The sequence below is a fragment of the Nipponia nippon genome, unplaced genomic scaffold, assembly GCF_047370975.1.
Source record: "Nipponia nippon isolate SJK-2023a ecotype South Korea unplaced genomic scaffold, ASM4737097v1 scaffold_15, whole genome shotgun sequence".
Lineage (NCBI taxonomy): Eukaryota > Metazoa > Chordata > Aves > Pelecaniformes > Threskiornithidae > Nipponia > Nipponia nippon.
In genome coordinates, this window is record NW_028262331.1 from 9,245,041 (window position 1) to 9,257,555 (window position 12,515).

General features: G+C 48.0%; 3 protein-coding genes and 1 long non-coding RNA gene across 11 annotated transcripts in view; 3 read left to right on the plus strand and 1 right to left on the minus strand.

The window, feature by feature from the left end:
• LOC148056320 (uncharacterized) overlaps nt 1-4,806 on the plus strand; it is a 16,715-nt gene extending 11,909 nt beyond the window's left edge. Inside the window, exon 6 of the long non-coding RNA XR_015703568.1 lies at nt 3,825-4,806. This is a non-coding gene — a long non-coding RNA (uncharacterized LOC148056320). The remainder of the gene's footprint in view (nt 1-3,824) is intronic.
• Nucleotides 1-11,931, minus strand: part of MYO19 (myosin XIX) — a 27,033-nt gene extending 15,102 nt beyond the window's left edge. For 2 of the 4 annotated variants that reach the window (XM_087752241.1, XM_087752238.1), the window contains exons 1-5: nt 11,295-11,432; nt 3,408-3,495; nt 1,420-1,564; nt 505-653; nt 161-274 (exon numbers count right to left, since the gene is read on the minus strand). In XM_087752241.1, coding sequence (XP_087608367.1) covers nt 161-274; nt 505-653; nt 1,420-1,564; nt 3,408-3,419 — 420 coding nt within the window. In that variant the 5' untranslated portion in view covers nt 3,420-3,495; nt 11,295-11,432. Of the gene's footprint in view, nt 1-160; nt 275-504; nt 654-1,419; nt 1,565-3,407; nt 3,496-4,814; nt 4,898-11,294; nt 11,433-11,808 lie in introns of those variants that run through there. The other 2 variants (XM_087752240.1, XM_087752239.1) reach the window with 2 other exon arrangements.
• PIGW (phosphatidylinositol glycan anchor biosynthesis class W) lies at nt 4,952-10,662 on the plus strand. Its single transcript, XM_087752249.1, has one exon. The coding sequence runs from the start codon at nt 6,053-6,055 to the stop codon at nt 7,571-7,573; it is 1,521 nt and encodes a 506-aa protein (XP_087608375.1). The 5' UTR covers nt 4,952-6,052; the 3' UTR covers nt 7,574-10,662.
• GGNBP2 (gametogenetin binding protein 2) overlaps nt 11,808-12,515 on the plus strand; it is a 20,155-nt gene continuing 19,447 nt past the window's right edge. For 3 of the 5 annotated variants that reach the window (XM_087752247.1, XM_087752242.1, XM_087752244.1), the window contains exon 1: nt 11,814-11,941. The gene's annotated coding sequence lies outside the window, so the exon portion shown is untranslated. Of the gene's footprint in view, nt 11,942-12,038; nt 12,187-12,515 lie in introns of those variants that run through there. The other 2 variants (XM_087752248.1, XM_087752245.1) reach the window with 2 other exon arrangements.

A 12,515-nucleotide genomic window follows, 5' to 3' on the forward strand; every position in this document is an offset into this window, starting at 1 on the left:
GCTTTATGCACATTTCAAGAAGGTCCTGCTACAGCAGACTGGCTATGTGCTCTGTCAGAATTTTTTTCTTCATCTTTGCTTGTTCACTGAAATACTATGCTCTACAAATCACTAGCAAATCTCAAAACTTACGAGCAACGTCAGAAAAAAATCTCCTTACCTTCCCAGCACCACTTTCTCCACTAACAATTATAGACTGGTTTACGGGGTCTATCTGGTTTTGGACATTTCTGTAGGTTTGCTCAGCCACTGCAAAGATGTGAGGTTTTAAATCCTGGCAGTAAAAGAGAATATTCATATTTAAGAGAACAGTAATTACACAGTTCAACAGCGATGGACAGCAAAGGCCTTCTCACATTTATCTGAAAACAGTCCTGCTCTTTTAACAGAACGTGTGTTTCACTAGAAATAGGCTTTATCCTTTAGGATTATTTTGCTCATATAGATTTTGAAGAACTTGACATCTGGGTTCTGCAGGACAGTTATTTCAAATATAAGGATTACCTGAGGACGAAGTGCAACATGGTACTCTCTCATAAGCTCAGGTGTATAGAGGCAGGAGATAGGCTGAAATGGATTTAAAGCCACCAGGCTGCAGCCAGCATTTGTATAAAACGACTTTACTGTATATCTTGCTTGAAGACATTTCAGAACTGAAAGACACACCTTCTGTTAGCATCTTTTGAAAAGTGTATTTGAGCGTTCCTGTTCGTAACAAAAATTTTCAGATATGTTACCTATTACGTTTAACAGAGAATGAGGTGATCAAGAGAGTGATACAGGTCCAATATACATATCAATATCTTTCCAAGTTGCCCTTATTTTTAAAAATCTTAAGGGATCTGCTAACTATTCCATTCAATAAATCCTGTGCTTTTATGAGGTTTCGCATAGTCCTAGAAAGCAAATCTGTTCATTTGCAGAACAGACAGAGGCAAGAATTCCCCATCTGCAGTAGGAACAGACCTTAGCTTCTCTTAACAGGATCATCCTTAAAAGTCGAGTGAGGAATTTACTTTGCAAAACCAATTTCATGGGCATATTTTGAATCAAGAGCCTCATTTTCTGATCCGTTCACATAAAACCAAACTGCAATCACAAGGTCATGCAGGAGTCCTTCAACAGCATTAACTCTGAAGTACACCCTGCCTACCTGAACCAACAATACAACTGCGAGCTCTGCATGCAGAGCTTGATAAGAGATCAGCACGGCTAAATCTACAATAAAAGTATTTTGAAAAAAAATTCAACCAAGCCAAATGTGACTTTCTAAGGCTTTGAATCGGCTTTAATAGGCTTTGAATCTTTAACTACTGTGTTCATGGTACTATTAATGCGATGAGAACAGTTACTACCATATATTAGTAGCCACCAGGGAAAGTGGCTCCTCAGGAGATACTCCTCTGGCTGGCTGCTTACCTGTTGTAGTTGTCACCGGATTAACTTTTGTGAGGTCATCAAAAAGATGCAGTTTCTGTTCATCACTGAGGAACGCTCTAACTTCTTCTTCAAACGAATCACTGAGGTCATTCTGGATGACAGAATCTTCTTTTTGGCCATTTTCCTGGAGAGGATGTCAGATCAGCACCAAACACTGAATATAGGTGGACTTTCACCTCATCCGATACCTCTTCTACTGCTTCCATGTAACAGAAGTTCAGCCTCAGCAGGAGTCATAACTTCGTATGTTTGAGCTACTCTTCCTCCCAGTTGCCCTCCCCCGGCATCAATGGTTCCCATGGGGAGCTCTGTTTTTAGAAAGGTATTATCTAGCGTACGAGAGATGGCAGGCTGACAACACTGCCTGTAAGCTGAATTCATCGCTGGGAATTCTGGCTGTAAGCAAAGGCACTCGGCAAGAATGTGTCCTTAGACTCACACTACCTGGCACTTGCAATTTTGCAGGTCATTCAGCACGGACACACTTACACGGTGTTCTTAACTGGCATATTTCTATGTTAAGTTATAAGCCTATGAATGTCGCACATTCAATGCAAGCACTGCCTCGGGCAGAGGGAAGCAGGAAGGACTGGCTGCAGAGGCTAAGGCAGAGCTGAAAGCTGGAAGTCCAACACAAATACAGTTTTCCTAGCAGAGACTTTCATTTTTAGAGCAGAGACTGAGGGCCCCAAGAGTGAGGTTGCAGAGTGCACACATCACAGCCAGGGGAAAGAAACGGTGGTGTTATAGGAGCTGGCCTGCATTAGGTGAAGATTTGTCCCCTTTGAATCACTTAAAGTATTTAAATCTTAGCCTCTGGGCTCCCATGTCCTTCACAATATTAGTTGGAAGGACACATTTGTTGTACAAACGTAATGGAAAACTTAGCCAGAAGAGAGATTCCAGATTGTCAGTTCTTGGGGGAAGAAGAACAGATTAAAGGGAAAGATGCCAGTTCTGATTTTTGCTTTCTGGATATTCCTTTTCTGTTCTCCTTGACAGAAACTCCTTCAAAGTAACCCTACTCATTTGTATTTAGTAGCACAAATCTGCAATTCTTTACAAGTTAACCAAGTCAATGAACAGTATCACCTTGTTTATACAGAAAAAGTGCTAGATTTAGTTAGCAGCATTCCCACTACATGAGCTAAGCTCATTAATAAACGGGAAAATAAATTGCAGAACCCTATTAACACATTTCAAAAAAAAAAAAAGCTACAATAATGTACTCATTTAGGAGCATTATTATCTTTTGCAGACAGCATAAGGAGCTCATTTCCAGTAATACAAAATTTTACACAGCAAGGGGAAAAAAAAAAGCTTAGGAACACAGTTAAGTATTGGCATCAAAGTGATTTCTGTTATTCTCCTCTGAATGAACGTTAAGAAGCTTGCTGCCTTCACAGAGAACAGACATGCACAATTATGAAGTACTCGGCGGACAAGATGAGTTTCTGCCGATCGCCCATTCTTCCCGTGCCCTCCCATGTGTTTGCTGTATTACGCTGGCAGCCAGGTTCTTAAGTCCATTGTGCAGCTGATATTGCAAGACCTGCAAAAGGGCTTATTTTTGCTCGCCTGCACCCCCTTGCTCAACATCGCTTCATTTGAGAAGAGATTGTGATCGCTTAGCCAAAAGAAAAACAATATTTGAAAATACGATCGCTTCTGAAACCTGTACTGCATAGCTTATACGTCCATTAATTTTACTGAAAGAATACCCTTAAGGATGTGCTTGGTACATGCATTAACACCTGCCCCATTAAAGCCACTGGCATAACAAAAATCACGAGCCGGCGTTAGTAACATAGCTCAAAACCACACAGTTAATAGGTCCAGTCGATTCATGAAGTAGGACTGAATATACGTTAGTAGTTACCTAATCGTGACTGCACGGAAACAAGCCAAGAATTTCTTCCTGGCAGTAAAACTTAATGAGCACACACGATTCCTCATTTTCTTTTTACCTGCTTTGGCATCTTGTCCAGCCCTATGGACGGGAACGCTGGAGGGCCTTTACTCTAGGATAGCTCACTCAAATCAGACTGAAGAACGCTTAAATAAAAAAAAATTAAAAAGGCATTTAGAACAAAATAACTCTGGACATGTCGTTCTCCGGAGGGTTCCACAAGCAGAGCCCAGAGGCTTCAGACAGAAGTACCGATCCTGGTGGGGCCCAGGTAACGCTGGAGCTGGAAAGCCTACCCGTGCCGTCAGAGTAATAGTCATGCATTCTCTTTGCCCCTGCAAATAAAGCTTATTTGGAGGGAATAATATATCTTTCCTTACTGCAGGAATAAAATGCTTTCTTTCTCTTGAATTAATAAAGTAAGGTTTCTTGGCAAGAAATTGCAACTTTGTTTTTGTTAAATTCCTCCTTTTAGGACAAATAGGAAAGATTTGTGCGTCTGCCGGCATCAGAGAAGCTAGTGCTTTTGGAAAAGGAGTGACTCAGAGAAGTTTGTATTGCAGCAGAAACAAGATACGCTTGCTTGCTGTCCTCTTCCTGCTTCCTCTGAAAATCAGCGGGAGCCAGCCCACGGTGAGTCAAGCTCACCCTTTGAATTTCTGTGATAAACACAGAGATTCCAGTCACACAGCCAGGAAGAATTCCGTCTTCTTCCAGCAGCTCAAACTGCCATTCCTTCTATTCTATTCTATTCTATTCTATTCTATTCTATTCTATTCTATTCTATTCTATTCTATTCTATTCTATTCTATTCTATTCTATTCTATTCTATTCCATTCCATTCCATTCCATTCCATTCCATTCCATTCCATTCCATTCCATTCCATTCCATTCCATTCCATTCCATTCCATTCCATTCCATTCCATTCCTATTCCATTCCTATTCCATTCTTAGCTGGCATAAACCCACCATTCAGAGACTGCTTTGATCCATGAACTGAAGCGCATAGAGCTCACAATACACACAACCACCATCAAGACCCTCTCTGCCTTTGAAGGGTTTCTAATCTAGTTACAGTATTACGCTTTCCTAGGAGAAGCGGTGCTTATAGCTGGCAGAGTTCTTCGTGCCAGTTAAACCAGTTCCCCGAGGGACACGGGCTACCGCAGCTCCCTGCTGATGCAGCCTCTCCCCCGGGCTTTGCCAGGGCAGAACCCGGCATTCGCCCGGGCCCCAAGGTCGCTCCCAACGGCCCTGTCCCCCCTCGCCACCGGGCCACAGCAAGACCCCGCGTTCCCCCGACGGGACCGGGGCCTCCCCGCCGAGAGCCCCGCAGCGGGCGGGCGCGGCAGGTCCCTCCCCGGGGGTTAAAGGCGGGCGGGCTCCGGGCAGCGCCCGGCGGCGGCTCCCCGCAGGGCTGCGGCCATCCCCGGGGGGCAGGCAGGGCAGGGCAGGCGCACTCACCGCGGGCAGGCAGCGCGGGCCGCGGCGGAGGGCAGGCGGCGCGCAGGCAGCGCGGGCCGCGGCGGAGGGCAGGCAGCGCGGCCGCCGGAGGAGGCGGAGCCGGGGCGGGGGCTGCCGGCCGCGGCCGGTGGGGAATCGGGCGCCGCGGAACAGCAGGCCGCTTCCCGCTGGCGAAAGTGCGGGCGGGGAGCGCGGCCCGCCTTTACCTGCGGGAGGGGAAGCGCTGCGGGGCGGCGGCGGGGCGGCCCGGCCCGGGACCTGGCGGCAGAAGCCCCGCGGAGCGGAGCCGGGAGCGCCGTGCGGCGGGGACGCGGCCTGGGGCGCTGCGGGCAAGAGATTCCTTTACACCGGCCCCCCGGGGCTGGTTTTCTCGGCCTCCGCAGGGGACGGCAGCGTCGAAGGGCCGGGGTTTGTGCCCCCCCGGCATCCATTTCCCGGCGGCTGCCGCAGCGCCGGGCCCCCGCCGCGGGCACGGTGGTGCCGGGGTGCCGCTCCCGAAGCCGGTAAGCGCTGCCCCTCTGCCCGGGGAAACGGCTGCCCGGCGGTGCGGGGTAGGGAGCCTTTGCTGCTACCCACCCTGCGGGTTAAGCAAAAGCAGCAGCAATTTTGCCTTTCTAATTAACGCTTTTTACGTTTAACATCTGTTCTCTTGAACGGGTCCCGCGGGGCAGGGGGGCCTGGCCGGGCAGGGCCCCTGGGCGACCGGGGCTTTCTTAAAAAGGCGCTTCTGCTGCAAGTGGGGATTTTAGCTGCTGGTTTTATTGCACGCTCTCTGCCGACCAAGCAACAGAAACTTCACTGGGGTCACATTTTTACGTACCCGTTTCATTTACGCTAGAGAGAATGCGACTAAGTATATTCTACAGCGCAGGACATACAGTAAGATTATTCACAATGTGAATATTCAACAGAGTATTCGATGTTTAGAGACCTTCAGCAAAAATACGTTAAGAATCTTGTTGGAACACAGCAAGATTTGTTAATGCTGGAACTCGGTCAGGTCTCGCAAGCGCCCGTGCCCCCGCTGGGTTTCCCCGGCCGCAGCCGAGCGCCAGCGTCTGCCGCAGCGGGGCTGCTGTCTGCATCCTTTAAATTGGAAGAAAAAGAGATGACTTCTGAAATCAATGTATGTTTTAATAAGCTGGTACAGAAGATTCATTTCTTGATGAAGTTCTAGGATCCCTGTTTTACAAAACTAACCCGAGTTCACGGTTGTGTTTTCGGAGGAAGAAAGGAGAATGTCACAAAAACACCTGAAAGAAGCCTTCATCAGCAACCTGAACGGAACTACTTTGCTGGAAATTTCCCTAGGCTTGTCCCTAGCCCCGCTCTGCCTGCTTTGCAGAGGGCTCCTCTTAATTTTATATTACCTGCACTATGGGAAACCTTTACGTTCAAGGAAATACAGCCTGCTGCTAGACTTCCTTGTGCTAGTGTCTCCCCTCCTGTTCTCCTGTACAGTCTTGTCTTCAGTCCTCTTTTTCGTGCCAATTATCATTGCAGCCTTCTGCGCCGGAATATTTTCTAAAATATACAGCCAAAGAAGACACGAGACCAGAGTGCCTTTTAGGCAAATTGTAAAAGACTTCCAGGAGACGTACTTGGATCCAGGATACATTCCAGCGATAACTGTGTTTCGCGTTTATGTCAACGTGTTGACATCAATCGGCATTTTGGCAGTGGATTTCCCGCAGTATCCAAGGCGATATGCCAAAGCCGAGACCTATGGAACAGGAGTTATGGATTTTGGGGTTGGAGCCTTTATTTTTGGTAATGCTCTCGTTTGTCCTGAAGTTAGACAAAAGTCTTATGTGACGCAACCAAAATTTTCCAATCTGGCCAGGCAGCTCTTTTCTGTTTGGCCATTGATTTTTCTTGGCGTTGGACGACTGCTTAGCGTTAAATCTATAGAGTATCATGAACATACTTCGGAATACGGAGTGCACTGGAATTTTTTCTTTACCTTAGCATTTGTGAGGCTTGCAGCATCTCTACTTTTAGCCATATTTCCAAAAAATAAATCTTGGGTTGTTGCTATAAATCTCGCTGTACTTTATCAGCTTATTCTTAACACTACCTCTCTGAAGATGTTTATCTTGCATGGGAGCGACGGCAGAGATACGAGGGTTGGCTTTTTAAATGCCAACAGGGAAGGCCTGCTCTCTCTTTTTGGCTATCTAGCCATATATATGGCGAGCGTCCAAGTGGGACTCTGGCTGCTGAAGCGCAGAAACTCAGTCAAAGGCTGGACTGAAGCAGCGGGTTCCTTACTGCTGACAGTTCTCGTGCTCTTTGCATTTCTTCACGTGTCGCAAGCGTACGCGGACCCCGTGTCCCGCCGGATGGCTAACCTCTCCTACTGCCTATGGGTGCTCGCTCACTGTCTGACTTTCTTTATCTGTTTTGTCGTGACTGATCTCACGTTGGTGTTCACAAAGCTTCTTGTGAAGGGGTCCAGCGTGCCCTGTTGCTGGAACGTCGTAAAGCACCCTAACGCCAGTGCAGAGGATGAAACGGAGGCCGTGCCCGTCGGAAGGGAAGGCAAGCTGTCGCACGGCTGCCTGATCAGCGCTATTAGCAAAAATCAATTACTGTTTTTCTTGCTAGCAAATGTTATGACTGGTACTGTGAATATACTGATAGATACAATCCACAGCAAGACTGCACTTACATTATGTATACTACACTTGTATATGTTTTTTAACTGTTTAATTATGTATATATTACATGCCAAAAATATAGTATTGAAGTTTTGGTGATTCCACTCTTAAGTGGACTAGTTTGTTTCAACTAGCAAACTTTGTTTGCTGTAGTTGAATGATGATATTTTAATGGAAAAATGAGTCTTTTTCCTCTATGTACTGCAGTAATTTATAGTTTAGTATAGCTCTCTATGATTTATTGTTGATTATTTTTTAATGGTTTGTTTTACCAACTTACACAGCCAATGCTGTCACCCGTTGGAGTTGTTACACATTTTCCTGATAACTTCGGTTTTGAGATTGTTTGCTGACTACTCCTGCTGCTGCTATAAACACTCGTGCAGGAGAGTGACATTGTATTTACAGTTAGTGAACTGTGTTCATACCAAAGCGCTGGCAGAACTGGATAACAATGTATAGAGTTGAAGCCAGATGAAAAGTAAGAAAATGATTATAGAGAGACTTAGCTGTGTCAACATTTACCTAGTTAAGGCCCTTGCATAAATAATAGATAAGAATAATTCTTTATGTAAAATGTATTGAATAAGTGGGTACTTAAAAATGCTTTGGCCCCAGTCCTGCAAAGATTTATGCATATGCTTGACTTTGATGGCAGTAATTGTATGTGGAATGTTAATCATATACTGAAATCTAAATTAGCCTTTGAATTAAAGCTAAATTTTGTTTTCATCCTCAGTGATGAATATAAATGAAGACCCTAGATAAAGTGTGGTGCTCTGAAGGATAAAACTCAACTGCAGATGAATTCGTAAAGCAGTTGCAGGAATTTGTGGTGCAGATAATGAGAGCAGCACAGCCTTTTATAAGAAAATACAAAGATCCAAAACTAATTCACCCCCAGCCTGCGTACCAACATGTTTTGACAGCTCATCTTAGGAATGCTGTAAAATACGGTCTTCGGCTCTACTTTGAAAGTACTCAAGGCCCACCTACTTGTCTATAAAATTATTTTAAAACAGCAGCTCACTTAGTACTGTAGTTTGGCAGCTGAGATGTCTTCAAGTGGGAACATTCTGTATTAATTTTTATTAGCAAACAAACAGGGTGCAAATGGAAAGAAGCGTGACGCAGTGGGTCAGGGTATCAGCAGAATACTGACAAGAGATGCGCTCGGTTTCTCTATCGCAGTCTTCCTGCAAGCCCAGAGCAGAACACCCTCTTTGTTCACTTTCCAAACTGTGACAGTTCTTCCTGACCTCATTAAGTTGTTGAGAAATACATTTAAAGATTGTGAAGAATTCAATAATGGGAGATATAAATACTTAAGAAGTAGAATACAAATGGTAGTTGATGATAGATACCTAATGTCAGTGGAGTTACAGCAGTGCACATGGGCTGTATTTCATATTTCTCCTTGTCTGTCAAATGTGATGAATCGTAAAACCTATGGAGATTAAGCCTCTAAATCAGATTCCTTAAGGCAGACATGCTGTGGAATATTCTTAAATTTATGAGGTTCTCTTAGCCATTGCCCAATGGAAAGGTGAAGCCTGAGGATTATAGGCTGTGGCCATGCTGATTTCACGCTTGTTTACTGCCAAGTTATAGCCCTGTAGTCTTCAGAATTAAAGAAAAACAGCCTGTATTATCCTGGGGACAAATGCAATTATTGGCAACAATGTCTTATAAACAGTTGTCACAGTTTATAGCAGAGTTTTCTGGTAACTGGTGTATGTATTTATTTTAAAACATTTCCTAGCCTTGCCTAGGGAAGGAAGGCCTCCATCATGAACTGAAGGGCACTACTCATTTATGCAGAATTACTCACGGATATTAATTTTTGAAATATTTGAAGCACAAAACCTGCAATGAGTTCTGCCTGTGAGCACAAGTCTATCAATGTGATTCAGAATTAAGGCATTAAATGGGTGTGACAAAGCGGAGTTGTGTCTGGACAAGCAGCAAACTCTCTAGATGCCAACTCCATTTCGTGAAGCAAAAATTACGTGGGAGGTCTGCTGTGTCTGTGCAGAGCCCTGTTATCTCCGCGCAGGCAGCAGGGTGGCGGGTACCAATTCCAGAACCGGAGCTGTGGTTTGCAACAACAGAGCCTGCAAACCGAGGGGACCGTACCGACGAGAGTGAGAACAACCCGCTGCTCCCAACAACGGCACAACGCCGCATCGTGAGGCCGTCTCCCACTTTTAAAGCCGTATGAAGCAAGTTGTTCACCACTGAATTAATGAGAGACAATTAATTCTCATTGCTTATTGTCAATAACAAATGCGGCAAGCTCTGCCCTGAAGCAACCAGCATAGTTATTAATGCTGAACGTTTAGACTATGAATAGATACAGATAATTAACCATGCGTCAGAAAGAACAGAAATGCAAGGAAGCATGCTTTGATCACAGAGTCTGTACGAGCAAACGGCACTGTAATGAGTTTGAAAAAACGCGAGCGAAGTTAACGCTACGATAGTGCCGTAGCCACTTTTACCTCACACGCACCTCAATAGCTGTTAGCTCAGTGGCTGGTGGGAACAAGAACACTACATTTCATTTCACTTTGGGGTGTGTTTAGGTGAGTAAGCTTGTACAGATCAAAGGTATATTTAAAAAAAAACCCAGAAACTTTGGTTTAGCTGTTAAATAATTAGTAAAAGTTGAAGATATTTCAACTAGTAAGACTAAAATGGCTCAACTACAGCATGCCACCAAGTTCAATACTAATAGTAAAGCAGAGGATTGGGAAAACATAAATTGTTTTGCCTTTGCTGCCATAATTCCACCAAATGACCTTTTTATAGGGCTGCAGGACAGAAAAAATAGGCTGGGAGAGTAGAGCTGATTACAATTATCCTTAACCTTGGTATTTGTTAAACATTAGTAGCTTCTTACCAAATGTCATTATTTTTAAGGACCAACTCACTAGCATGCCTCCCTTTCCAACCCAGTAGCATCTCTTCTGAAGTCACACGTTACAATAAAGATTTCAGGCAGTATCCTGTTTCAAAGCCACTACGTCCTAAAGAACAGGTATTTCTTCCAGGCGAAAGAGAAGCATGCAGATGAACGGCACGAAGGGGCTGTCTCTTTTCACTGTTCTGTAGATAACAAGCAAGCTGCATGTTCTAGCAACTTAAAAAAAAACCTTTTCCATCAATAAAAATTTCATTAACTGTTATGGTGCTTTTCATACATAGTTTATCAGTGTGCACCCCGAGAATACAAAATTTGGGGCATTGCTGTTTTGTCGATGTGATCCAACCATGCTCTGGGAGTGGAGGGGCAGGAGTGACGCAGAAGCCCGCACGCTGAATGGACCCTGCGAAGACAACGTACGCTTATCACAGTGCGCCGTGCTCACTGTAGTCTAATGTGAGAAACGATCCCTTGTTACAAAATGCCAGCTTTCTTCTTAGCTGAAGAAGAAAACCATGAAAATACACAAACTGCAAACCGTGCAGCGATGTGGCTCTGCACAATGTTTCCGTTAGAGGTAGAGATGTTGCATGATGAGTTCAAGTACATTAACTCCTCCACTAAAGATGGTTTTTATGCAGAAACAAGAAAAAAAAAAAACCCGCTCCCCAATTGCCTCCCCTGCATTTTCTTGTGAGGACTTTAGTATCTATATACATAAATAACAAGAATGTACAGATCAACTGTATTATTTAATAGATCAAGAAAGACTATGGGGTTTTTTTTGGCTGCCTAAATTAAGCAGCCACAGGATTTCTAGCTGGTTGCACCAGGGTGCTGCAGAAGCCAACAGCCTTAAGTTAGAGACCGTAAGTCCAATTAAAGCCTGCCTACCTGGCACGTAATCAGGGCAGGGAAATATGAGGCTGCACTTTGATGTTTGGGCTGCATCTGAAGCGCAGGCGTTCGGTGCATTTTGGTTCGCTTACGCTCCCCGTCGGTCTGCGCCCAGGCTGTTTCCACAGACGGGCCCCGATACGCTCCGGCCATCTCCCACTCGAGACAGCGACGGGTTTTCATCCCGCCAGCACTTTGGGGCTTAACCCCACTCGCTCCTCTTCACCCAGCCCCTGGCCGCCCCCCTCTCCCAGCTGCACCTCAGCGGGGGCCGCTCGCAAACGGCTCTGGGGTCAGCTCCTCACACCCCGCCACGGACACGGCGCCTCTCCAAGGCCAGGGCCCCGCGTCCCGCCGGCTCCTCAGCGCCGCGCCCCGGGGCGGGAAGGCGACGGCAGCGGCCGCCCGACGGGCGGGGAAGGCCCGAGGAGCCCCCGGGCCCCGCTCCCCCCGCCCCCGGGGCCAGGCCTCTAACGCGCCCCCGCCCTCAGGCCCCGGGGCCGCCCCCTACCTCAGCCTCCCGCCCAGCGCGCAGGCCGCGACCCCCGGACTCGGGGTCGAACGCGCCGCTCCGGCCGTTTATGACAGGGGCCGCCGCGCAGCTCCTCCGGCGGCCGAGCCCGCAGGGCGGCCGAGGGCGGGAGGTAACGGGCGAGCGGGCGCCTCCCGCGGCCAGGCCCGGGGCGGCGCGGCGGGGCCGCGGCCCGGGGCGGGGGGAGCGGCGGGGCTGCGGTCTCTCGCGAGAGGAGGGCGGGGCGGCCCGGGGCCGCGGCCGCCGCCTGTGGGGAGGGCCCGGGGAGGGGGAGAGGAAGGAGGCGGCTCTGTGGCGGAGCCCGGGGTGTCCGCCCGCCTGTCAGAGCGCCCGGGCCGCCGACTCGCGGAGGAGCCGGTAAAGGCCCGAGGGGGCGAGGCGGCCGGTGGGCCGCAGGGCAGGGCGGCGGCCCCGGCGGGGCTGGGGGGAGGCGGGAGGAGGGGGAGGCCGGGAGCCGGTCCGCCGGCTGCCTCCGTTCGGGGCTGCCTTCCCCGCCACCGCCGCCCCGGGCCGGCCGGAGGCCGGGCGAGGACAGGGAGGAAGGGGTGGGTCTGTCCGCCGCGTACGCCCGGGCTGCAGCCCCCCGGCTCGCCCCCTTCCCCGGCCCGCCGGAGGGAGGTGGCGGCGGGCCCGCAGGCGGCGCCGCCGCCGCCGATCCCGGGCTGGAGCTGGGGAGCGGGAGGGCG

What these genes read in the sequence shown, in the direction of transcription:
- PIGW (XM_087752249.1), top strand. Translation starts at nt 6,053, where the DNA reads ATGTCACAAAAACACCTGAAAGAAGCCTTCATCAGCAACCTGAACGGA.